Source organism: Ctenopharyngodon idella, chromosome 2, assembly GCF_019924925.1.
Source record: "Ctenopharyngodon idella isolate HZGC_01 chromosome 2, HZGC01, whole genome shotgun sequence".
NCBI lineage: Eukaryota > Metazoa > Chordata > Actinopteri > Cypriniformes > Xenocyprididae > Ctenopharyngodon > Ctenopharyngodon idella.
Genome location: NC_067221.1, coordinates 32,293,997 through 32,321,272, shown reverse-complemented (window position 1 = coordinate 32,321,272; position 27,276 = coordinate 32,293,997). Strand labels below are relative to the sequence as shown.

Below are 27,276 nucleotides of genomic sequence, written 5' to 3'. Positions count from 1 at the left end.
ATGCAATTTATTATTTTTTTTTTTAATATTTAGACCACTTCTACTATTGATTGCTATCAGGATGTGAAGAGAGTTTCAACCAGTATAACAAAAAGTGTTTATAAAAAATGCCTACCATACCTTTAAATTAACTTTAAAGATATTCTACACAATGTAACTTTTTTGTTCGAGATTTACAATATTTATATATTGTGCGAGTACATCATGAATCCATCTTCCAAACTGTGTTTTTGTATTATTCTGAATCACTACGGTACGCCTATTGTTAATGTGTTTATAATCGGACTATTTTAGACCGAGCGGGACGACAACCGCTGCGGAGTAGCCCAGTACCTGCGTGACTCGTCATATACAGAGTGAAGTAGATCCGGCTACAATGTTCTTCCTCAAGACGCACGCAGTTTTATTAACCGCTAGAGCGTCGGTCAAATGTTATAGTGTACATTTAATTTTAATTGTAGCATTTAAATGTCATGAAAAAAAGAATTAAGAGAAAGATGATGCATTATGTTCCGTTTCTGAACTCTAAAGATTTGTGCTCTGCCTCTCACATAGGCTGCTGGAAAACCGTGGTGATATGCTCTGGACTGTCTATCCAAGAGCGACTTCCAGTGATCAGAAAAAAAGAAAAAAAAAAAAAAAAAGAAACACTTGGTGTATTAAATTGACACTGAATGTATTGGGCAGTAGATAATAAAGTTTGCATCTTTCCAACTGCAGCCATGCAGGCCTATATTACATGATTTTATTGACTGTGTAGTGAAAAAACTTGCTGTACATATTACAGACGCGCCCCCTACAGCGGCAGAACACTAGAGGTTCGAGGTGTGTTGAGTGGGCTTCTTCTACAACACCAGTGGACAAGTATCATGGGGCAGGTTCTGATTTGTCTCGTGCGGTGTCCACTGTCACGAGCCCAGAGCTCGTGGTCACGTGATTCCCGCCGCAGCTGAAGGAGAGCGGAGAGCGATTCAAGGAGAACGTCTCATTCACATTCACACATCTTTATTTGACAGCATGCACTTCATAGAGCTTTTAATATTTTAAAAGCTATGTATTGACCAGCTAGTGTGACGTATGTGCTGCAGATGATGTGTCACGTTTGAATATGATGCGCTTTATTCTAGACTGCCTGCGGCCGGCACGAGCGCGCGCTGCAGCCGCTGCAAGGTACACGAATGCATGCCTCGTTATCTTTATACATCTAGCTACAAGCCGTCTTAGTCTTTGAAATGCGATTTAAACGACATACTTAAAAAAACACCCTTGCACATCGAGGTTAATTATGCACTGAAATAATAATGTTTGCATGCACTGTAGAGGTGTGATTCATCATCCTGACATCATCTGACAAATTGCATAATTTCACTGAACATATATCTGCAGTAATCTTGTGTTTGCATATGGGCTTAAATCGGAGCCATGAAAATCATACTGAAATTTTGCATAAATGTTGGCTTTATTACGTGTTTGTTATATATTGTTTCAGGGACACGGAGCTTCAGGCTCAAGTCAAAGACTCTTCTGACGATAACGAAATCAAGGTAACGTACTGTGTTATTTTTTTGCGCTTGCTTATAAACACATGCACTGAAAAAGTAGCTACACCGAGGAGCATTTACTGCCACTTCAGAACGTCGTGTAATTCCTTTCGCTGTGTCTCTCAAAAAAATCTCTTATCTAGTGTATCGACGTTATTTTCTTCTCTCCAGCTCAACGCTTACTTATATTTGGTGTGAATAAGTCATTCGACGCTTATTGTTTTGCTTATTTTTGCATCGCGTTTGATGTGAAATGTACTTTATCCTCATTCTTCTGTATTTTTAACCGTGATATGTTTTTCTAAAAATACATAAGTTCCATGCCAGTCTTCTTTATGCGTGTGTGTTAGTGTTGGAGATCAGCAACATGTGTGATACAGCTTACCAAAGAGAACATATAAGTTAAGGGTACAACGGGGCTAAAGAGACCCCTTAAGGAAAATGTGCTTTTTATTGCCACCACTGTCATTAAAATATAAATTAATTTTTTAAATACAGAAAAATGTAATTAAACAAAATTAAAGATTCTGGAAGTTTTTAACATTGCATGACAGAGATCCCATAATAATTTAAAATTACATTACAGTACTAACACTAAACACAATATTTTAACAAAAACTATGGTTTCATAAATGGTATAGACCTTAATGATGGTAAACATAATAATGAATTTGATTAACACAAGGCTTTGAGGGATAGAGTGCTTTATGTCTCAAAATATATTTATAATTTTAGCAATTCTCATTAGCTACATAAATCTGTAACATTTCTATAACACCGAGTGGCACCCCTGCAGTACACAAAATAACGCACACTGCATACCCTGACATCACCAGCATTTCATTTTGTGACAGTCTCTCATGTAACAATGCAGTCTGTCTACTAGTCCATCTATAGACATGAGGGAAAGACTGAGGATAGACTTCTGTTTCTCATAATTTCTCTTTGGCTGCTTTATAATGATTTCCTAATCTGAAAATCTCAAAGACTGCAAATGTGAACATGTACAGGGAATTTGACTATTGAAAGTATAACATATTAACTTTAAAATTAATGGAATACAGAATATAATCTTCTCATCACTAAAGTAAATGGGAAAACCTGTTAGTGTATAATGTTCAGCTATGCTGTGCATTTAAAAAAAGTTTCTATAACTAGCATTGCACACATTTGCAATAAAGATGTTGAAAAAAAAAAAAAAAAAATCTTGTCACTGCACTAGCACTAGCATTTTCATTAACATTAAAGGATTAGTTCAATTGAAAATGACCCCAAGCTTTACTCACTCTCAAGCCATCCTAGGTGAATATGACTTTCTTCTTTCTGATGAACACAATCTGAGAAATATTAATAAATATCCTGACGTATTCGAGCTTTATTATGGCAGTGATCTAGGATCAACAAGTATGAGCTAAGAAAATGTCTCCATCCACATCCATCTATCATAAGCATATTTCACACAGATCTGGGGAGTTAATAAAGACCTTCTGAAGCGAAGTGATGTGTTTGTGTAAAAAAAATATCCATATTTAACAAGTTATGAAGTAAAATATCTAGCTTCCGCCAGACCGCCTTCCGTATTCTACTTACAAAGAAAGTGTAAAACTCTTGCAGTTTAAAAAGCTTACGCTGCGTCCTCTGCCTTCCCTATTCAACTTATGGAAAAAGCTTAACTGACGGGACGCCGGGATACGAAAGGTGGTCTGGCAGAACCTAGATATTTTACTTCATAACTTGTTAAATATGGATTTTTTTTTTACACAAACACATCGCTTCGCTTCAGAAGGCCTTTATTAACCCCCTGGAGCCGTGTTGGAGTATGTTTATGATGAATGGATGTGGATGGAGACACTTTCTTCAGCTCATACTTGTTGATCCTCGCTCACTGCTATTATAAAGCTCGAATGCATCAGGATATTTATTAATATTTCTCCGATTGTGTTCATCAGAAAGAAGAAAGTCATATACACCTAGGATGGCTTGAGGGTGAGTAAAGCTAGGGGTAATTTTCATTTGAAAGTGAACTAATTCTTTAAGGCAAGGCAAAGCAAGTTTATTTATATAGCACATTTCATACACAAAGAGCTTTGCAAAGAAAAGGAATTACAATAATCATAAAATAATCATAACATATGCATTAAAAAAAAAAAAATATATATATATATATATATATATATATTATGCCTGACTACCTGAATCACTAAATTCGTGGCTCCCCTGTCTGAATGCAAGAGTCAGAGAGCTTTGGTTCACGAGACACACTATAGCAACTCCCAGCTTCCTAGTGACCTCCTACTTTCAACTGGAAGGAGTTTTTCCAACACCTTCTGCCTCTGATGGCGTCCCTTCGACCATTCAGTGGAGTGGAGTTATCACCAACCGTCTTCCTCTGATGGCTTTCAGTAAAACACGAGCCTGCATCCAAGGACCTGGTGTCCCACACTCACGTTTGAGTGCATGCATAAACTCACCATCACACTTCCCAATTCTTTCAGCTCTTTCAACCAGCCCTAACCAAAAATAAATAAAATCTTAACCAATAAATAAATAAAATAAAATAAAATAAACAGAACTATTGCTCATTGAGCGAAATACCAAACACTAGTCTTTATTCTTAGGGTACATTTACACGACAACAGTGTAAAGAAAACGGAAAAGTTTTTTCTTTGTACAGATGAAAATGTTGTCAAAATGATCCCTTTAACACGGATCCGCTAAAATGACTAAAAACACTGTATTATGCAAGCCAAGTCAGTAGTTGGTGATGTCACTTTGTGAAGAAAGACTACATGCCTGCGCACATACGCATTCTTTTACAGAGCACTCGCACCAAACGCACATACCTATAGACTGAACACGTAATAATCATGTATACATTTTTGTTGTTTACATGGAGATGGTAAGGGTATAGTTTTCAAAAACTTGCACTTTGAAACCTGTTTTCAAAAGTTGGTGTTTTAGGCCCCTAAAACGCTGTTGTTATGTTGTTATTTTTTTCCGTTTTTAGTTGAAAAAGGTGTCGTGTTAACGGCTCCTTATGCACCTACAACCTAAGCACAAACTTTACTCTTCAGCACAATGGTAACCACAAGTTGCCCAGTTTCCACTGCCCAAAATGGCATTTTATGTATGGCAATATAAAAAACTAGAATCAGATCTTTTTTGAGGCTTCACTTTTTTTTTTAGTTAATAACCACATGATGAGAGTTACAGTGAAATTCATGATGAAATTTCATTCTTCTATAGGCTCAGAAATTGCCTAATGTAATGCTAGCATTTCCCTCCATCATAAAAAAACAATATAATCATGAAAAATCTTCACTGGTGCTACTGGTTCCCATTACTCATGTAAGAGATACTCCAAAACAAAATGGTGAAAAACCTGTACGCAGAATGATGCATTGGTACGGGCCTTTTGGCATGCAAAATAAATGAATATAATTTATTTTAACCACTCACGAGCTGAACTTCTCTGTGTGCGGAATGTAATTTAATTCCCCCCAGGATGGGACAATATTGTTTATATCGATGTACTTTGATGTTGCAAACACATCTGAAAAATAGAGACACAAGAGTGAGCTGTTCCCGGATAAGTGCACAATCCAAGTTGTCTTAAACATGAGATGTGCTTTATATTAAGTGGTTTAAACTAAATCATAAACCTGCATGGTGTGTCATACGTTTTCCTCAGCTTACATCTTACATTTTATGGTTGTATACTTGCCTGTAGATGTTACATATTTACACAAGGGTATCCATTTCGGATGATTTCACATAAAGGATGATCCTGTCAGCAAGCGAGTCTGCATTTAACTTCGCAGACTTCAATGAACACATCAGGTTGACAGAGTAGATAAGAATGGGAGCACATTATTCTAACCTAATATTTTGTTAACTTATTTTGTATTCAAATGCATAAGCACTTCAAATCATTCTCTGTGATGTTGTTGTTGTTGTTCTTGTATATTTATAAATTTTTCTATCTTTGTACAGCACATTGGGCAACAATGGTTGTATTAAATTGTGCTATAGAAATAAAATAAACAAGAAATCTCTTCCCCCAATTACAACAGCGCTATATAAAATAAATAAAAATCGATTGCGCAATCGACACATTCCATGTTTCAGACCAGTTTGCACAGCGCTTTTGTTGAGAAAAAATTATCAACTTGGTTTTCGCTAGACTTTGGGTACACCCAAGTTTTTTTGAAAAGTTGTTGGAAGAAATTGTGCACAAAACGTCATAGGACTTACATGACATACAGGATGGCTAAAGGATATGAGTTTAGTGATTTAGATCAAGTTAACATATCCTTATGAATATATCCTCAGGGTCTGAAGGATGAGGTGCATATGGAAGAGGAGACACTTCAGACAGTCAAGGCTTTGTGCCGTAACACACAGGAGACCATGGAGAAGCTGGAAGAGAGGAAGACACAGCTGAAGGAAGAACTGAAGATGATCTATGACCTCCAGAAACAGGAGAGGGAAGTGGTAAGCAAATGTTTAAATGATTTCTGAAGAAATGTTCCTGTTTAAAGGGATATTCCAGGTTAAATATAACTCAGGATCCATGTATATCCATATCCTACCACAGAAAGTAATTTTTACTCACCCCTCCAATAATTTTCATTGGCAATCTACAGCACATGTGTCAAACTCAGCTCCTGGAGAGCCACTGTCCTGCAGAGTTTAGCTCCAGCCAACTCCAACACACCTGCCTGGAAGTTTTTACTAAAGACCTTGATTAGCTGGATCAGTAGTGTTTAATTAGGGTTAGAACTAAACTCTGCTGAGCAGTGGCCCTTCAGGAGCTGAGTTTAACATAGGGCTGCTCGATTATGGCAAAAATCATAAGCACGATTATTTTGGTCAATATCGAAATCACGATTATTTAACACGATTGTTGGTGGGTGGTCTTATTTCATGATATGAGAAATTTTAAATGTCAGTGAAATTTCACAATTATCAATACTTCAGCAAAAACTATTACTAGGTTAATCAATGTAAGTAAAAAGTCCTCAAAACAGCTACAAAAGACAATAAACAGTCAACAATTAAATAAGAACAAAGAAACTAATTACAAACAAAGCAGAACAACAGACAAAAATACAAGTGAAATAAACAGTGCTTTAGGTTTTTCAAAGATGTACTAACAGTGGTATTTAGATAAGTAATACCCAACAGAAATTGAATAAAGTAATCAAATGTAAAATAACTGCTGTATACATTAAATATACACTATCTCTTAATTAAAACTAAAAAATTTCATTCAAGAGCAGTGAGTGATTTTATCTTTGTCTTTTCTTGTTGGATTAACAATGACTTTAGCAGTCATTAATGTTGGCTGTTGTCCCTTTAAGAGCTGCACGGACCCAATATAAGCCTACTGTTATGCTGCCTTCATGAGGTCTCGGAATTATGGTAAATACGAGTTTCCTAGGTAAAAACTGCACATGAACACCCTTTCATTTCGCAACATGAATGCGATGAGCTCGTATCACAACTTCAGAAGTGGTAATTATCAAATTTCCGATAGCACGTGAAGGCAGCAATACACGCGCACTTTCTCAGTGTACACTTAAGACATAACCGACTGCATTTACGAGGATACTTACCAAAACGCCATTTTGATATATTTGTGTTGGCTATTTGACTGTTTAAGCACGTATCTGAAGCCCTTTGCTTATGCGCATTCCGCACTGTCTCGGAGCGCGTGCACAGGTGGCCGCCTAGGGAACAGCGCCCGTTTCGCGGCTTAATGCGCTTTTAATAGCGAAATTGAAATCGAAAATATGATTAATTGCACAGCCCTAGTTTAACATCCGGATTACAGGTAGCCAGTGCAGTGAAACCAAGAGGGTTGTGATGTCAGCTTTTCTTGGTTGATTAAAGACAACATTACAGCGTTCTGAATCATCGGCAGAGTCATGCTGGCAGGAAGGCCAGCCAAAAGAGCACTGCAGTATTCCAGTCTTAAAATTCTAAGACCTTGGATGAATAAGATGCAAGTGTACGTAGGAAAGACTTCCAAGTTTTCTGAAGCTATATGATTAGGGATTGAACGATTACACAATTGATAACACAATTAATACACTTTTCTACTGGGGACATCTGGTGGGTCTCTAATAGCATACAAATGGCATTAAAGCACAGTGTGTTCACAGGTAAAGTTATTTAATGCATTGTTCGTATTTACATTTACGCATTCAGCAAGCAATTTTATCCAAAGCGACTTACGAAAGAGGAACAAAAGCAATTAGTCAGAGAGTCAACAATATTTGTAATATACAATGGAAGGTTTATTAGACAACTAGATTAGAAAGCAAGCTAGAGAAAAGGGAGAAATGCTACAAAGAAATTGATTTGTGTGTGTGTTTAAGTGCACTTATATATGGGTGTGGGGCAGTGGTGTAGTCCTAAAAAAATAAGTGGTGTACTATTACCCAGATGCCATTTTTCATTGTTATGAAAAATAGCAACCTACACATATAGTCTATAGAAACAATAGCTACAACATGCCACAGTTGTAATATAAATCTAGTGAAAATATATTCCCTTAATAGATTATAAATTCTACAAGTTAGCCAAATTTACCACAATTAATACAATAAAACATGATAAATTCTAGTAAGGGTGGGTTATGAACAGTTTAAAAATCTTTCTAATAAATGTTGGCGCAAGATGATGTTTTTCCCTCTTTTCATCAGTCTTTTGTTTATTTTGTTCATCAGTCTAGATCATGTTTGACTTTCTCTATAGCGTTTTAAAGTGTTTAACTCTAAATAGAATTCAAATGGATCGCACATTTTATCATCAGTGTCACGATAGGAATGGCTCGTGGAAATGTTATCACTTTTGGAGCGTGATAGGATTCAGAGTAGGCCTATGATTCGCGTGCAAATGATGCATTAAATAAACCGGGTTTCAGTTGCGCTAAAAATTTGGTCTTTTCAGTTCATAATGGGAAAAAAAATCTCAGAACGCATGATGTATATAATTAATTAATAGTCTTATTCGCTTACCATCTTATTTCTCACGCCGTGTCTGCTGCAGTGAGAGAACTGCTCAATGCACCGCTCAAAACACAGAGCGGCTTTGATCGGAGTTCACTCACTGCAGCACGAACACGCACCGTCAAGCCGGATTTTTTAGTCGATGATGGGTGGGAAAAGGTAGAACGATTGAAGTGCTAATGCACCAATTACAACAAAGAATCGCAAGTTTGCGCAACAGCATTGGACACACAGTGAAAGGGGAAGCTAACATTACAATAGATTATGGACTTTCGAAGCAAAAAAACAAGTGGGTATACGCAAATACTGATCCTTAGAAGTCGTAATACGCAAACAGCCCTGGGCAAAAAGTAAGTATACAGTGTATACGTGCATATGGCCCCGACTACACCACTGGTGTGGTTAAGTGTTTGCGAAAGAGGTGTGTCTTCAGCTGCTTCTTAAAAGATGTGATGGTCTCAGGAGTTCAGGTGGAGGTTCGCAGCTCTTTCGACCAGAGAGGTACAGAGAGGATGAAGGCTTTTGGAGAGTAACTGTGCCTCGTTGTGAAAAGGGTTGGGTATCATTTGAATTTTAGCATTTCCAATTCCAGTTCCGATTCTGCTTATCCATTCTGATTATTATTGATTCCCAGTTTTGATTGCAATATGGTAAAACAAAATCAAACATTTAGATATCAAACATATATATTTAGTGTTTTTTTTGCAAAACATTCTGTTGCAGCTGAATACATGAACAAAAATCAGCAGCCTAAAGAACTAATAAACTAGACTAACTAATATAAATTTCAAACATTATTAAAGACATGTATACAGGTCAGTAATACAATAAGAACAAATAAGCAAATTAACAATAGCACAAATACATACATCTGAACAAAGTTCAGAAATTGAAATCAAATGTAAAATAACACTGGATAGTTTTCTTTTTATACATAAAATATAGATTAATACTTTTTAAAATTACAAAATGTATTCAGTCAAGATCAGTGAGTGATTTTCTTTTTCTTTTGTTCTTTGATTAACGGTAATGACAGAGCAGATTTATTAGGCTGCTGTCACTTTAAGACTTAATGCACAGATCCAATATACTGTTACTTATGCGTTTTCTTTCTCAAATGTTTACATTCACTTAAGACATAACTGACTGTGTTTACAAGGATATTTTGACATAATTTTGTGTATTTGTCCGTTCAAGCACTAGAAGATGCGAAAGAGAGTTCAATTCAGTATTCGTGCAATATATGAGAAGCGGCTTTCTGTGTGCACGCTCTGGATGTGCCCAGTACAGAAAACAGTGAATTGAGTTCTCTTTCGCATCTTCTTGCGCTTCAATGGTGGAATTTAAATTGAAATTTTATAACAAGTATCCGATTCCTGAACTTAAGTATCCGATTCTAGAACTGGAATCGATTTTCAGTTCCCAACCCTAATTGTGAATGTACAACAAGGCGTTGCTCATTCTCTGACCATAGCTGGTGGGAGGGAGCTAGGGCTGGGCGGTATGGCCTAAAAAAAATCCCAGTTTTTTTTTTTTTTTCACAAAAAAAATCCTATTTACGATTTAAATAGATTTTTTCCCCCTACTTAAAATCAATCTGCAGATGACAAAGAAATTGTTCAAAGCAAGTTTTAACTTTATGTTCTTTTGATTTTCCCTTCTTGGATTTGATCTGGATTTCCCCCTTGGGGTTAAAGTGCAATCAGAAACAACAAGACAAGATGGCCATTGTAAACAGTGAAGACATAAACATAAAATTATGTGACCCTTTTTGATAATTTGATAAATATCAGTGCTTATTTAAACGAAACCCCTTCCAGCTGCCTAGCGATACTTTGGCGTGTAGTGTTATATAAAAACTTTCCAAAAAGTCCAAAACTTTCAGCATGTGAATAAACCCTGGCTTTTCCACAGTATATATGGGCACCATATCTTTTGCAATATACATTGTGACTGCATCTGTGATCGCTTTCCACCGGGCCCCTTTCTTATTGTACCGGTTACAGTTTGTAAATGTTTGTAAGACTGTAGGTTGTTTTTTGGCAGGTGTGTTTGTGCTGCCGCGGTCTTGTTCATTTCGTAGGGCGCAACATCTCTCCCACTCGGCAGAATGCCTCTGTTTGAGGTGCTGCAGTAAATTGGTCGTACTGCTACCTTTGCTAGCAACAGACTTCAAGCAACACTTTGCAGTGGGGTGTTGTTTGTTCTGCGTTTGGCGCCGCAAAACCGAACCAATTCCAAATTACGAATGACACTGTGTCTTTCTTAGGAACAAGTTCTTCCCTGCTCACTGCCATGTTGTTTGTGTATGTCTATGGCAAACGCTCCGGAAAGGGGCTGAGCTAATTCGGAACTACGGGATCCCAGAGGGGAGCGTCAGCGGATGTCAAAGAGAAAACCGATTTTCATTCAAACAAGTGGACGTAAACTACGTAAAATCGGTTTATCGCCCAGCCCTAGAGGGAGCATATACTTGTAGGTATATGTATATGTATTGCCTATACTTGTAGGCAAAACCTTAAATTTGATTCTGTCCAAAACTGGGAGCCAGTGGTGTGAATTCAGGATGGGTGTGACATGGGTTCTTTTTGGCTGATTGAAAACCAGACATACTGGCACGTTCTGGATCATCTGCAGAGGTTTAGTCATGCTGGCTGGAAGACCAGTAGAGCGTTGCCAGTAGAGCGTTGCAGAAGTCCATTCTTGGAAATGACAAGAGCTTGGACGAGAAGCTTAGCCACATATTCTGATAGGAAGGGTCTAATTTTCCTGATGTTGTAAAGTGTGAATCTGCATGAATGGGCCATTGTTGAAATGTGAGTGGAAAATCTGAGTGGGTCGTCGAATACTACCCCCAAATTTATTGCTGTTCTGGTTGGACTTAGTGTTGTAGATCCCAGGTTCACAGTAATTTTGTAGTCAACTGACAGGTTTGTAGCGATTACAAGGAGCTAAATCTTCACAAGCATGAGCTAGAGATGATGCTTCTTCATCCAATCAAGGGGTGTCCAGATCTGCTCCTGGAGGGCCACTATCCAGCAGAGTTTAGTTCTAGCCCTAATTATACACACCAGAACCAGCTAATCAAGGTCTTTAGAATCACTAGAAACTTCCAGGCAGGTGTGTTGGAGCTAATCTCTGCAGGAAAGTGGCAGGAGCAGGATTGGATACCCCTGTTCCAAGCAAAGATGTCTGAAAGGCAGGCAGAGTTATGAGCTGAGACATTGGGGTCATCAGGTTAAAATGATAAATAGTGCTGCGTATCATCTGCATAGCAGTGGTAGGAGAAGCCATGTATCTCTATGATCATGCCCAGCAAGGTTGTGTAAATGGAGAATAGAAGAGGAGCGAGCACTGAACTTACCAAACATCCAAAACAATTCTGTGTGCTGTGCTACATTCGCTTATTGTATATGAGAACATATAATGGTATTTTTACCAGCTGAGAACTTATTAATAAATTGTTATAAAATATAGAACTGCATTTACATGACCATGTTCAATGTCAGCTTATTAAGCATAATCGTCATGTAAACGAGGTAACCCATTTTCTTTTATCGGAGTAAGGTCATAAACGGCTTAAGCATAAACCGGTCGGAACAGGTAGTTTTTTGCCTCTTACCCCGATTTTGCACGGCATGTAAACGCATTAACCTGCTTTCTGTCAGCTTATTGAAGTGCACATGTGTGATACGTGACAGAAACGCATCCTTAGTGCAGATTTAAACGCATCCAAACAGAGCAGTCATTTTGCAGGAAAGGAAGAAGGAAATATCACAAACGCAGACTCTTTCAAGACCCAAAAAATTGTAAAAATGTGTTCTCATCTCTCTCTCGTGCAGTAGAAGTAGAAGTGGTTCAGTCAAAATGCTGCATGTGTAACTGCATGAGAGAATAATATATGAGCCGCAAGTTTCTTGCTGACATGTTGCAAGCTTTATTTAACATCACAACTGACATAACATATGAAATACTCTGAGTCAGATACGCAAATTATTATTTTTTGACGTCACTACAGGGAAATAACCCGATTTATTAATAAAGTCATGTAAACACGGTTTACTTGCGTTGTCAGTTTACTGGTTTGCATGTAAATGAGGAAAACTGGTTATTTCAATAAGCTGATATTTGTGAGTTATCAGCTTAGTGGTGTGCATGTAAACGTGCTCATTTTCTGTGAAACCGGGGGTATATGAGTGAAAAAAACAAACAAATCAAATCTGGGCCCAAAAACACAAAAGGGCCCAAACTACAACCAACTAGGCGGGAAATAAAATCTGCCAATGGCAGGGCAAAACTATACCAGAAACTAAACAAAACCCAAGGAGAAGAAAAATCTAGCAAAAAGGAATCAACCAAGAAAGGAGCACTGAATTAAAACAAACCACCACAGGAGAGTGCACAAAAAGGTAATATATAAATAGTCTTATTAAAAAAAAATTGTTGTCAGAATAAATAAGTTCTGTCATGAAACTCTAGATGGTGCAGGCTGATATGTCCTTAACTCAATTTGGTAGTGATCACATCGTTATCTACATAACACAGCTGATTGGTTGCTGTGCATTAGCAGCCAATGAGCTGTGGCTCGATATTCAAATATTGGTAGTATTTGCTGTTAGCAGTCTGCAGCACGCTTTCAGAAAGCATCTGAAATCAACATCTAAGATAAGTGAACACTCTTTAACTCCATATCTCTGTGTGTATTGCGTGGTTTGCCTATTAATTTTTAAATGAGCAATCATAACAGTTTAAACTAAGCGTCATGTTTAACAGTATGTGGAGTGATTTACTAAGTATATAAGCTGCAGCGTTATGCAATTGTGTTTATGCAGCAGCAAGTGGTCTATGTGGTCTATTGCTGTGAGGATACGCCATCTAAGCTACGGATATGAGAAAAGGTTAAAGTGAAAGCATTTGCGCTTTCAACGGGGCTACCATGTTTAGCTGCATAACTGCATAATGACGCAATCATTTATTTCCAAGGACAATGTTTTCATTAGCTATGCTTAATGTGTGTGGTTGATTTCAGCAGCAGCGCAGCATCAGGATCATCAAGTATCACTAATGATCATCAAGTATCTCCAATGATACATCAGGGCCCGGTTTCACAGACAGGGCTTAGCCTAAGCCAGGATTAAGCCTTAGTTCAATTAGGATATTTATGTAGCTTTTATAAACGTACACTAGAAAATAACATTACTGGTGTGCATCTTGAGATAAAACAATGGCACTGACATATTTTAAGATATGTCAGTACAAGTTGCTTTCAGTTAAAACAGCTCAAACACGCATTTTAGTCTAGGACTAGCTTAAGCCTTGTCTGTGAAACCGGTGTCAAATGATTTAATTATAATATAATATATGTTCAGGTGGTTACTGGGTTTCTCATTTCTATCAGCTTGCAATGTATATCTACTGTTAATGAGAATACACAGTGCTCATTTCTTGAGCGAAGCCATTCGGCATGGTAACCAAGGCACACATAGTCACAGGCCACTAGAGCTAAGCTATTCAGCATGGTGTCCTATCTTGTCCTGTCTATGTTCATTCATATGTGCAGATATATGCATATTTGCCTATGCAACAGTTTGTTTTCTCACTCAGCAGCATGCATATATTGGCTTGTGCTATTTCTCCCACAGTTGCACAGGGTAAAAAGTTGCTTTACAAATGTATAAATTAGTCTTCTTTTCAGCTGTTGCACAGCTGTGCTCCAAACTCTGAGCGCCTAGGAAAAGCTGCACAACTGCTATTTGGCATTGGCTGTACAGCCTGTAAATTATCTGGAAAAGATGCTTGTGTGGAAGAGGTTCCAGGAGGCGAAGAAGCAATCAGCCACATTTAAAAAATATCTGCCTCGCTGGTCTGGGTCCCAAGGGGCTGCTGCCAGGGAGCAGCCTCAGCCATCCTCGAGCTCCTCCTATCGCCAGCAAAATAAGGAGAGTGTTGCTGAGTGAACCCCGCCACAAAGATCACGGGGCCCTAAGCAGCACTTTCGCCCAAAGCCTCCACCACAGAAAAAAGGATCTGAGGACTGAAGGATCTGAGGACTGAATTTTGCCCCTCCACGGAGCCCTCAGGAAATTGATGTTTGTATCCCACTGTCCAGTGCGCTTCGGGACACATTGGTTTCCAGCAAATGCACGCTGCAGTGTCTGCCTGAAAAGCTTGCGACCATGCAGTGCTCACATCCACACATCGAAAGTCGAACCGAAAAAATCAGTTATTTTCGGTCATTCTCTTCAGGATAGCAAAGTCAAAGTAAACAAAACACCCGAAGTTGGCTTCGAGAGGCCGATTCCCATAATAGATTTTCTCGAAGCGTGGAAAGGTCTTCCGAACTTATCTCAGTGGGTCCTGCATACTGTAGAAAAAGGGTACAGACTACAGTTCAGGTCTCTCCCCCCAAAATTCAACAAAGGGGGTCTGGCCTTCCGTCGACCCAGTGCAGGATCAGGTGTTGGAACAGGAAGTTCACTCTTTTTTGGCCATAGAATGCACTCCTCATCCCGAGCGGGTTTTACAGCCGCTACTTCATTGTTCCAAAGAAGGATGGGGTGTTGCGTCCCAGCGTAGATCTGTGGGATTTGAACCGTTCTCTGAGAAGATTCAGGTTCAAGATGTTGACTATCCCTATTATCGTGAGTCAAATCAGGTCTGAGGACTGGTTTGTCGCGATAAATCTAAAGGACGCATTTCCGTCCTTCCTTCACACAGGAAGTTCCTGAGGTTCGCTTTCGGGGAAAAAGCGTTCCAATATCAGGTTCTTCCATTTGGCCTAGCTCTCTCCCCTCACACATTTACCAAATGCATGGATGCAGCTCTGGCTCCGCTGAGACTCCAGGGCATCCGTGTGTTGAATTACATTGATGACTGCCTCATACTGGCTCAGTCTCAAGAGGTGGCAGTTCGGCATCGAGATATCGTCCTTGGCCATATAAAACGCCTGGGGTTGAGACTCAAGACAAAAAAGAGACACCTTCTCAGAGAACTATGTTCTTGGGGGTGGTATGGGACTCGATTACGATGCAGGCACAACTGTCTCCTGCACGTATCGAGACCATCCAGGCCAGTGTCCAGGATAAAGCTAGGCCAGGCCATCAGTGTAAAGCATTTTCAGAGGCTACTCTGGCTCATGGCAGCTGCGTACAGTGTTATACCTTTTGGCCTCCTGCACATGAAACCCCTGCAGTGGTGGTTGAAATCCAAGGAGTTTTCCCCGAGGGGAAATCCGTTCCATATGATCAGGGTTACGCGCAGAAGTCTTTGTTCCCTGGCGATATGGAAAAGGCCTCGGTTTCTGTCCCAAGGCCCAGTGCTGGGAGCACCGTGTCGCCGGAAAATCGTCTCGACAGACGGGCTTGGGCGATGTCATGGATGGCCAATTTTCAAGGCGTATATGGGGGGACCATCTTTCGTGGCACATAAATTGCCTGGAGATACTGGCTGTATTCAGAGGTCTGTGGAGCTTCCCCCCAGACCTCAGGGGCCACCACGTTCTACTTCGTTCAGACGACATGTCGGTGGCCGCCTATATAAATCATCAGGGGGGTCTGAGGTCACGCCCTCTTTGCAGACTGGCGCACCAGATCCTCCTGTGGTCCCAGGGGAAACTGTTGTCTCTATGCAATTTATGTCCCCGATAACCAGAGTTTGGGAGCAGACATCCTGTCGAGGCAGGGGCCCGGGGAATGGAGGCTCCACCCTGAAACGGTGGAGTCATTTTGAGAGAGGTTTGGCTCAGCAAAAGTGGATCTATTCACATCTCAAGAGACAACTCACTGTCCGCTATGGTTCTTTCTCATGCCTCCATCTCCCCTGGGGCTGGACGCCATGGTGCAGATGTGGCTGAGGCTACGTTTGTATGCATTTCCCCTGATCGCTCTGCTCCTAGGAGTTCTAGAGAGGGTCTGTCGGGACGGGGTCAGTCTCCTCTTGGTAGCTATGTTCTTGGTAGCTACGTTCTGGTTCTCAGACATCGTGTCACTTCTGGTGAGCCTTCCTTGGGAGATTCCCATCAGGAGGGACCTGCTTTCTCAGGCAGGGGGCACAATATATCACCCCAGTCCAGAGCTGTGGAAACGGTGGGTCTGGCTCCTGAGGGGGCCCAGTACCTAGAGGCTGGTCTCTCAGCCGGAGTGATCAAGACTATACTCAACTCTAGAGCTCCATCTGTTAAGTGATGGTCGTACTGACCAGGTTGTACAGTTCCTCCGTAGGGCATGGAGGATGAGGCCTGCAACTCGTACCAGAGTCTCAGCCTGAGATCTGGCCGTGGTTCTCAAAGGGTTATCCCTGGCTTCTTTCGAACTGCTTGAGTCAGTGTCTGAGAAAATTCTCACGCTAAAGATAGCTTTTCTGCTGGCCATTATGTCCCTCAAGAGAGTTGGGGACCTTCAAGCTTTTTCTATTTTTCCTCCCTGCTTGGAATTTGCTCCTAGGAGGGTGAAAGCTATCTTACACCCTAGATCTGGCTACGTGCCTAAGGTGCCCTCTAATGTTGCTAGGTCTACCATTTTTCAGGCCTTCTATCCTCCACCACATGTGTCGGCAGAAGAAGAGAGACTTCATTTACTCTGCCCTGTTCGGGTCATAGAGTTGTATTTTCAGAGGTCTTCTCGCTAGAGGAAGTCAGACCAGTTGTTAGTATGTTTCAGGTCGCCCAGGAAAGGATCCCTGGCCTCCAAGCAGACAATCAGCAATTGGATTGTCGAGGCAATTTCTTTGGCCTAGCAGGTGCGCGGTATGCCTTCACCTCTCTCTGCAAGAGCTCATTCAAATAGAAGTATGGCGTCTTCTAAAGCTCTGCTCTCGGGGGTCTCCCTGCAAGAATTACCTGATGCGGCGGGCTGGGCTACTCCGCATACCTTCATGAGATTTTATAGTCTGCATCTTCCTTATCGCCAGGCGCACAGGTCGTCTCATTCTAAGCTGTGCCTGGACAGATTCACACTAGGACAGGCATCCAAAGTGTTGTCAAGACAACACAACAAGCATCTCTTTATAGCTTCCATGAACGTTGTCACATGCCATGTCACTGAGTTGGTCTAGTTTCACATGTGCTTCAGATGCTTGCATGCCGAAAGTCGCTCCCCAAAGTGTCGTCAAGATGACGCAGCGTCTCGTTCCCTTCTCAGGGAACAAGGGTTGCAGTCATAATCCGAGACGTTTTTACACATGGTTTTGAAACAATGGTAACCTACTAGAAATAATGTATTATCCATTTAGTAAACATGGTTTTAATGATATTGTACTAACCATATCTGTAATATGATTTTGATTGCTATGGTTTTACTACAAATACCATGTTAAAACTATGGTTAAGTATTGTTAATTTTTGTAGGTTAGGGTAGGGGTTTGGTGGAGTTTCTGTTGAATTCCCAATACAATATACACACAGAAATTACACAATAAAAATATTGCAGTGATGGCCCTATACTGAAATATTAGTATTAGAATTGGATACATACAGTCTACCACTATTTACACGTGGTTTGGGATACAAATAATACATCACTAAAATAATAGTCATTAATATTTTAGTTGCTGTCATTTGTTTCTGTATTTTACTTTGTGTTTCTCTATATCTGTGTGTGCAGCTGCAGTCCCTGCAGGAGGAGCAGCAGGAGTTGGAGCAAACAGTACAGCAGTATGATACAGAGCTGTGTGCTGCAGCTGAAGACCTTCTGCAGCTCCAGCGGGAAGTGGCATATGCCAAAGCACATGCAGAAAGCCTGCATGTACAGATCTCTCCACTGCAGGACGTATTCGAGGAGATTGTACAGGTCACAATTCAGTCACCATGTTCTTAATCTTATTCTCCTTGCATATTTTTGGTACCAGTTCAAATAGACACTTCACATAATTAATTTACTAAGTGAAATTATGCTTTAGTATACATTTTTATAAATTTAGAGTCTAGCTTTGCTACATCTCTTTTCTACATCTAGGCTGTGGTGTGGGCCGAATATAAACAGGAACACAGCATATAAGCACAGTCTTTAGGAGTGGGATGAGAAAACAATCCATAAAAACTTGCTCCCTATAGAATCTAAAATTAATAGAATAAATGAGGGTCAAAAATACAATATTTTCCCTGAATCACCAAGACAAAAAAATGGTACAAAAAAGCATTTAAAATTTAAAATGAACTATTTGATAAAGTATTAGCAAAGGAATTCAAGCAATATTGAGAAGAGCCCCTTCAGACACAGTAATATCTTTTCCTGCTATTTCTTGCTCAGAGCAATCACAGGCTGAGCCCACATTGATAAAGTCTAGTGAAGAGAGGTTTGAACTCTACTGAATCAACAATGAAGTGATTTCATCTGAATAATGACTGTTTACTATGTTCTTTTAAGAGCTGCTTTACAACAGAATTGAATTGTTTGCATCATTAAATCACTATTTTCCTTTTCATCACTGTAAAGCTGCTTTGAAACAATCTGTATTGTATAAAGCGCCATATAAATAATGGTGACTTGAGAGAAAACAATTGGTCAAAAAAGCTAAATACTTTATCTAAATGTATATCCATGCTGCCCTAATTTAAAAAAAAAAAAAATCTCTGAATGGCAAGTAGTTACATATAGTGTTGTCAAAATACCAACATTTCAGTAGTTCATACCAAAATGTTACATTTCATGATTCGTGATGCCAGTGTTTAGTATGTGTCACAGTTGAGTCAACAAATGAAGAGGAGAGGGATCTAGAGCAGTACTTTTATTAATCCACAAAACAATGAAGATAATTAGGGCTTGACATTAACACCCCCCAACCTGCCACATACATGCGAGTGGATTTCAGCAGCCACTTTGGCGGGTTGAATTTATATACATTTTTCAATTGTAGTCTTTTAAAAAGGCATCTGAAATACTAAACTAAGTGCAAAGAAGTTTTGTCAAAAAAATTAACGCTTCCAATACTCATTTTCAGCACAATAGATATACAATATCAGCTGCGCTTTCTCGCTCTCATCCTTCCGACAGTGAGTTGGCACACAAACCTGCCTCCCCTCACTCACTCGTTTCATTTGCTCCGGATGAATATTGTTGGTGTTACAGGGCTCACACCCAAAGTGCGCGCACATAAAGCCACCTCTCAGTACTAAACTGAGTACTTTTTCGCTGCTTAAACAGTCAAATACACACAAAATAATGTCAAAATGCCAGTCTTGGCAAATATTCACATACTGTAAACACAGTCAGTTGTTTTAAGTAAACGTAATCAGTTGAGAAAAAACACATGTGTAACAGTATAATGGATCTGTGCATCAGGTCTTAAAGTGACAGCAGCCTAATATACCTGCTGCCAAATTATGAGATAATATTAAAAAATTGGCAGTTTTTCCCATGGTATCGATGTCAAAATTGTGGCCAGTGAAAATGCTGAGTGACTAGTAACTTTCTCACTTTTTCACCTGCTGGCAACAGAAAATGGCATGCTTTGCACTGTAATTCACTCCCAGACACACATTTAAATATGCCATGAAGTACCAAACATGTTCAAAACATGTTAAATCATGGAAGTGTGGCACGTCAAAATGACTATGCCATATTTCTCCTATATTTACATGCTTAAATGCATGTCGCCCACTGTTCATTGTTTTCCTAAGGCCAATGGGTGGCGGTGGCCCGGGGTGCGAGGGTCCTTTCATCACTCCTTGCAGCTTTAAATTTAAATTGTAATTTTGGCAGCTCCTGAAATATGGTCATATCATTGATATTACCAGAGCACTAAGCAGTTTAAATACAAAACTTGGCTCATACAAGGACGCAGTTATTGCATGGACAGAGCAAGAACCATATAAGTGTCTAATATGCATGCACACAGTTCAGTTTAATGGTAAAGCTTGCCCTCTTTAACAATACATTTAAACTAAATGTACAAAGCAAACTTTGTACGAAGCTGAAATAACCTCAACATTAGCAACAACAGTGAAATAAGATGATTTATCTGTCAATCAGATGCAGGTAAAAGTGTAGTTCGTTACTATAGTAACAGTGGGCTTCCAGCACATTTTCGGTATAATGAAAAAGGAGCATTTTATTTAACGTTAACATGTACCCCACTTTATTTTTTTTGTTGGCACTTTTCTATTCATACTGTTTTAATCCCTAATTTCTTTGATCGGACCTCTCACTTACCCTTCTTTGCTTTTGCCCTTCTTAAAAAAACATTCAAATGATCTTACGTGGACTTCATGTAACCAGTTACTTAGGTTATATTCTTATTTACATTACTGTATTGTACTGTAGATGTAATTGGGGATGTGCCTGAGGCACGGATAATGACTTCAAAATAAATGACAAATTCTACCGAATATAGGAAAAATATTCTTTAGACACAATCAGTACTTGTGTTTGCTGGAATCACAGACAAGCCAGGGGATCATAGTATTATACATAAACCTCTAAAATCTCTCTTTACACAATAAAGAGTGTGTAAAGTAAATGAGTGTAAACTCTATAAATTAAATTATCTATAAATGGATTTTTTCTTTTTTTTCCTTTTTTTGAATAGGTTAAAAAGAAGCTAGGTGAGCTGGTTGCTGGCCTCATAACAGTTGAAAGTGCAATGACTGAGATGACAGAAGATGCTCATTGTGCGGTTTTGGACCAGGAGTTGGTAGAAAAAGTGGATGTTGTAGAAAGCGAGCTTGATCATGTCTACCGTGAGAAGATCATGTCTAAACAGGAAGCAGAGGAAGTGGATTATGTTGAGCAAGAGAGCACTGCAGAGGAGCTTGATAAAATGCAGTATTCAATGGAGAACTTGGTATGTCCATTAGCATTCATTTGAATATGTAATGTGCTCCTAGTTATTTAGTAGTTTGTTGAACTCATGATCTGTTATTGATCACAGAAGAGCAGTGGCTCATCGTCTTTCACTGAGATCACATTGACAGAGGTCAAAGAGGAGGATATTATGTTCAGATCAACCACTCCACAGGTAGGACACACATACACTGTGTTACTGAGCTTGTACCTGTTGTTTTGCATTGTTGTGAGATGTGTTTAGTAATTTTTACTTTTTGCAATTTATTTTAATCTTGTCCGTATTCAGATTTGTTGATTGCCTTAAAAGTGCATTGCTTGTTTAATTGTTTCAAACTGCAGTCCGTATTTACACAATGTAAGTCATTTTTATTTCTATAGCACCTTTCTAGAGCAAACATCACAAAGTGCTCTACATCCAAACTTAAAAAAAGAAAACAAAATAAGAGTGACAGACATTAAAAACAAATAATCGGATAAAAAACAATTTAGATAAAAGCAAATTTAAACAAGTGGGTTTTTAACTGCTTTTTAAAAGTGTCCACTGAATCCACTGATCTTAGATACAAAGGGAGAGCATTCCACAATTCGGGCTCAACAACCTCAAAGGCAGTCACCTTTAGTCTACCTTTACCATCTACCTTGTAAATACATTTTTTGCTATTTTTTAAAAAACAAAAATGTTTTCACAGGTAAATCAATAACAATTACAATTTAAAAAAAAAATATTTCAAGTGTAATTTATGAGATTTGTTGTAATTTGTATCCAATCTTTCTTTGTAAAAGGCAAAAAAGTTTATCATACTGATTTCAAAGTTAAGGATTGATTAGTTTGAATATACATTGAACAAAACACTATAATAACATCTTAGTTAATAATGCATTATACTTTATTTTTGACAAAACATCCCAAGTTTCAGTCGTGACTGCACATTTTCGGTAGTGACAGTAATGTGTTGGTAGCCACCACATAACAATGCAGAATTTTAACTCACATACTAAAACACATACTTCCCTTTTGTCACTACCAAAACAATGATGACATGTTTCGGTCGTGACTGTTTTGGTAGTGACAATTTTAGATACTTTTAAGCCTAGCTCAAAGATGCTAATCAGCACATGGTTACCTAGCACAGTTCTGAACAGTTGTACAGACACAAGCACTAAATTTTATGGAATAACACCCAAAACAGTGTTCTTAATTGCAGAAAAAGTGTGTTTGGTAGTGATGTTCCTTAAAGCAACATTTTCAGACTTTTGAACACATTTAACTCAAAATGATGGTACCTAACTACAAATGTGGTTAAAATCAGTCTCAGCCAATGGACTAAAACATTTCGGTTTCAGTGGTGACATGAAAATGCGGGACACATTTTTTTACATAAAGTTTCATGATTTAAAAATAAAATATAATTTTTTTAACTTCTTTTTTAACTCCTTAAAAAACAACAATGGAAAAAATTGCAAAAATTATTTCAATATCATTTTCACAATTTGAAATTTAGGGGTTAGGGTTCGGGACAGCCACCTCCCAATTGAAAGTACCCAATAAATGATGATTTTATATATATTAAGCTTACTGATATTTTAAATATTCAATAGATAATAGAAGGATCTTAGTAAACTAAAATTTGAATACTTAAATGCTTTTTAAATGTGTTTTTTGGTTGTGGGACAGCAGTTTGCACCAATTCTGTAGAATGGCCCTTATATAAACAGGAGTTTGACCATGAAGGGCTCTAAACACTATCAGAATAATTTTAAATTTAATTATAAATTTAACTGGGAGCCAATGTAAAGAAATTAAAATTGGTGTTACATGTGATCTCTTTGATGTGATCTCTTTCATTCCCCTAGTCAAAAACAACTGTGCAAAAGGAAAAAAAAAACTCTGTAGGATGCAGGGTCAGAAATTAACTTCTGTTAAGGGGACATTTGTAACATTTTTAGAGCAGTTTTTTATAATTACCTTGTTAAATGTATCTGTGTTGTCTTTATGTCAAATAATTAAATTTAACCAATTACTTTAAAAAAGAGAGAAAGTTTTCCTCTTTCTCCCCAATGTCGGGCAGGTTCACCCAGAGTTGTCTCTCTGTAGCCACCATGGCTCCCATAGATCAACTGATCACGGGGGTTTGTTTAGTGGCATGGAGAGCCAAATCTGTGGTGCAGCGCAGCTCCTCTACCGCCTCACGGGGGAGCCCCTGGCCCTCATCCTGGTCCAGGTGTCTATGTCTTTCAGCAGATCAGCCTGGTAGGCCTGCAGAACAGCACCGGTCTGACCTGCTGCCGAGATGACGCGCAGCGGTTTAGTAGGCAGAGACGGAGCCTTCAATGTGGATGCCTCACCCATGAGAGAGCTAGCCAGCGTGACCGGAGGCATCGACGCATACCCATATTCCCGCATTCCCTCAATATCAGCATAATTCACCTGAGTGCGATGGATGTGGGCTGAATATGGCTTTCCCTAAGATCTCTCCACCTCAGCGTGTAGATCTGGGAGAAAGGGAAGGCTCGTACGAGCGGGACGATTATGTCCCGACAGGAAACGTTCATCGAGGAGGCTACGAGGGAGCTTGCGCTTCTTGCATTTCCATGGCAGATCTAATCTTGCCATACCGTACATGCATAGGGAGTCACTCACAATGCACGCAAACAGCTCCCTCGAGGACTGAGTGTGCATGCTTCTCGCCTGTGCATATAACGCACATATTGCGTGTCGTCAGGTGTCAGATAATGCTGACACAGATGAACACACTGTCTAAAAGACTTAGCGCTAGTGCTAGCCATAATCGCCTTGTTTAGACACACGTTTAAACAAACCTGAAGACAAGAAAGAGCAATATATTCATAAGCGTTTCTTAGCTTGTATAAAAAGGGCATCTGTGAAATACGTCATCCTCTTTCTGGATGATATCATTCTTTTTCAGGGTGACGTATTTCACAGGTGCCCCTTTATACTCACAGTCGCACCGGTAATGTCATAGGCTGCCGCCTGCCATTGTCAAGTTCATTGTCGTGTTTGGACTTATGCTTCAGACGCTGGTAATGTTGGAGGCATTTCCCATAGCGACCCCTAGGGGACGCAGCACGAGTTCTCTTTCGAAAGGGAACTTTTCTTTTTTTGCCTTCTGTCTCCAGGCAAAACAAGCTAAGAAACGTTTATGAATATATTGCTTTTCAGAACGAAAAACAAAATGGTTATTCAGGCTGGGAATAAATTATATACAAAAAGTGAGCAAAGAACGATCCCCATCACTGAAACTGTCCATGACTTCAGTCTAGTGCGAGTTATGCACTGAGGCAAAAACTCCCATTATAATCACAAGGTTTTTTTTTTCTGTAATTTAATTCAAAAAGTAAAACTTAAATATATTCTAGATTTATTAGACATAAAGTAAAATATTTCCAGACTTTTTTTGTTTTCATTTTGATGATTACAGCTTGCTGCTCATCAAAATCAAAAAATCAGTATCTAAAATTATTATTATATTTAATTTCAAGTTCTATTAAATTACCATTCTCAGGGTATAAATACTGGGTTTATGTCAGTAATCCCAACAGCAGTCATGGGGAAGTCTGCTGACTTGACAGTTGTCCAGAAGATGATCATCAAGACCCTCTACAATGAGGGTAAGCCACAGAGGGTCATTGCTGAAAGAGCTGGCTGTTCGCAGAGTGCTGTGCCAAAGCATATTCATGGAAAGTTGACTGGAAGGAAAAAGTGTGGTAGGAAAAGGTATACAAGTGAAAGGAATGACCGCAGGCTTGAGAAGATTGTCAGGTGAAGCCGATTTAAGAAGCTTCAAAAGGAGTGGACTGAAGCTGAAGTCAGTGCATCAAGAGCCACCACACACAGACGTCTTCAGGAAATGGGCTAAAACTGTCACATTCCACGTACCAAGCCACTTCTGAACCAAAGACAACGGCAGAAGTGTCTCCCATATGTGTCAGAAGTAAATTTTGCATTTCATTTGGAAATCAAGGTCCCAAAGTCTGGAGGAAGAGTGGAGAGGCACAGAAACCATGTTGCTTGAAGTCCAGTGTGAAGTTTCCACAGTCAGTGATGATTTGGGCTGCCATGTCATCTGCTGGTGTTGGTCCACTGTGTTTTCTGAAGTCCACAGTCAATGCAGCCATCTACCAGGAAATTCTACAGCACTTCATGCTTCCTTCTGCTGACAAGCTTTATGGAGATGCTGATTTCATTTTCCAGCAGGATTTGGCATCTGCCACACTGCCAAAGGTACCAAAAGCTGGTTCAATGACCATGGTGTTACTGTGCTTGATTGGCCAGCAAACTCGTGTGACCTGAACCCCATAGAGAATCTATGGGGTATTGTCAAGAGGAAGATGAGGGTCACAAGACCCAACAATGCAGATGACCTGAAGGCCGCTATTAAAGCAACCCGAGCTTCCATTACACCTGAGCAGTGCCACAGGCTGATTGCCTCCATGCCACTCCGCATTGATGCAGTAATTCATGCAAAAGGAGGCCAAACCAAGTATTGAGTGCATAGAAATGAACATATTTTTCAGAAGTCTGACATTTCTGTTTAAAATATCCTTTTTTTTTTATTGATCTTATGAAGTATTCTGATTTATTGAGATAGTGAATTGGTGGGTTTTTGTTAAATGTGAGCCAAAATCATCACAATTAAAAGAACCAAAGACTTAAAGTACTTCAGTCTGTGTGCATTGAATTTATTTAATACACAAGTTCCACAATTTGAGTTGAATTACTGAAATAAATGAACTTTTCCATGACATTCTAATTTATTGAGATGCACCTGTATTTTTGGGTTCTGGACACTCAGTAGCTTATGGTTTCTCTCTTCAAACAGTCTGACTCTTCTGATATGGAGAAGGAAGACTTTGAGATTATTCAACCCAGTCAGGCAACAAACAGACAGTTTGACTTCTTCCATCCAAACCCCTTCACTGATGGTGAGTGATTGTTATGGCATATTTGTGTTTGGATTGTACATTTATATGTGTCTCAAAACTTATTTTTCCAATAATTTCCAGGTGATGTATTTGGAGAAGACTATTTTCTAAAGGTTGATGTGACAGGTTGGTTACTTTCTGTTTAAAACCTACTCTTACCATATTTTTCCTGTGATGATGTATACACATTTTTGAAAGTTTTGAGTAAGTTTTTTTTAAACTGCACAATAACTAAAATGTATTAGTGTAAGAGTTTCTTCTTTAAAGCTATCTTCCAATGCTACCAACTACTAATTTCAGTAGTTATTATAGTTACACTGCAGTTACTTAACTACAGTAATTTTTCACCGTTAAGAAATCCTGCTTTGTTGATCGTGATTGTTGGGAAGATCGCCCTCTTCTAACAGGAGTAAGAATGAGACAAGTCATGACATTGACACTGCAAATATGCAAATAAAAATGTTAACCCAGGGGTTTACAAATGTACCGTGCAAAACTTTGAAACAATGTGAAACCTAAATTCCCAGGATTAATTTAAATATGGAAAAGGATAACCCAGGATTCCGTTAACCCATGGTTTTAGAAATACCCAAGGTTAATGATTTTATTCTGCATAAGCATATCTACATGAGAGCAAGTTTGATTATCACCTTTGTTTGGTCAGATGTATAACTGCATGTGCAATACAATTCAACATAGAAATCATAAAAACATATTTAAAAATGTGGCTTGTTACTGGCAAAGTTACAGTGCTTTGTAGTACTGCTACATTTAGCTATTTTCCAACACAGAAATTCACTAATTACAGAGAACAAGAGAGTGTCAATCCATTCTAAGACAGTTACTAATATGCTGCTGTTTTTCTCAGAGCAATTACCAAGGGACCCGTTTAAAGGCACAGACCCTTTTGCCTCTGACACTCTCCTGGTTAACATGTCAGAGGAAAAGCATTGTCAGGATGACTTCATCACTGCAGAGAACAGTCTTCCAGAAACT

General features: G+C 39.1%; 1 protein-coding gene across 1 annotated transcript; it reads left to right on the top strand.

Moving 5' to 3' along the window:
• Positions 1–383: 383 nt before the first annotated feature.
• On the top strand, positions 384–18,369 carry si:ch73-140j24.4 (uncharacterized). The gene is made up of 4 exons (XM_051872914.1): positions 384–1,170; positions 1,490–1,544; positions 5,874–6,035; positions 18,157–18,369. The coding sequence occupies exons 1-4, from the start codon at positions 1,109–1,111 to the stop codon at positions 18,367–18,369; spliced, it is 492 nt and encodes a 163-aa protein (XP_051728874.1). The 5' UTR covers positions 384–1,108.
• The last annotated feature ends 8,907 nt before the right edge of the window (positions 18,370–27,276 follow it).

What these genes read in the sequence shown, in the direction of transcription:
- si:ch73-140j24.4 (XM_051872914.1), top strand. Translation starts at nt 1,109, where the DNA reads ATGATGCGCTTTATTCTAGACTGCCTGCGGCCGGCACGAGCGCGCGCT. An exon ending in CTGACGATAACGAAATCAAG is followed by an intron (nt 1,545 to 5,873) that starts GTAACGTACTGT and finishes ATATATCCTCAG; the next exon opens with GGTCTGAAGGATGAGGTGCA. An exon ending in AGAAACAGGAGAGGGAAGTG is followed by an intron (nt 6,036 to 18,156) that starts GTAAGCAAATGT and finishes CTGTGTGTGCAG; the next exon opens with CTGCAGTCCCTGCAGGAGGA.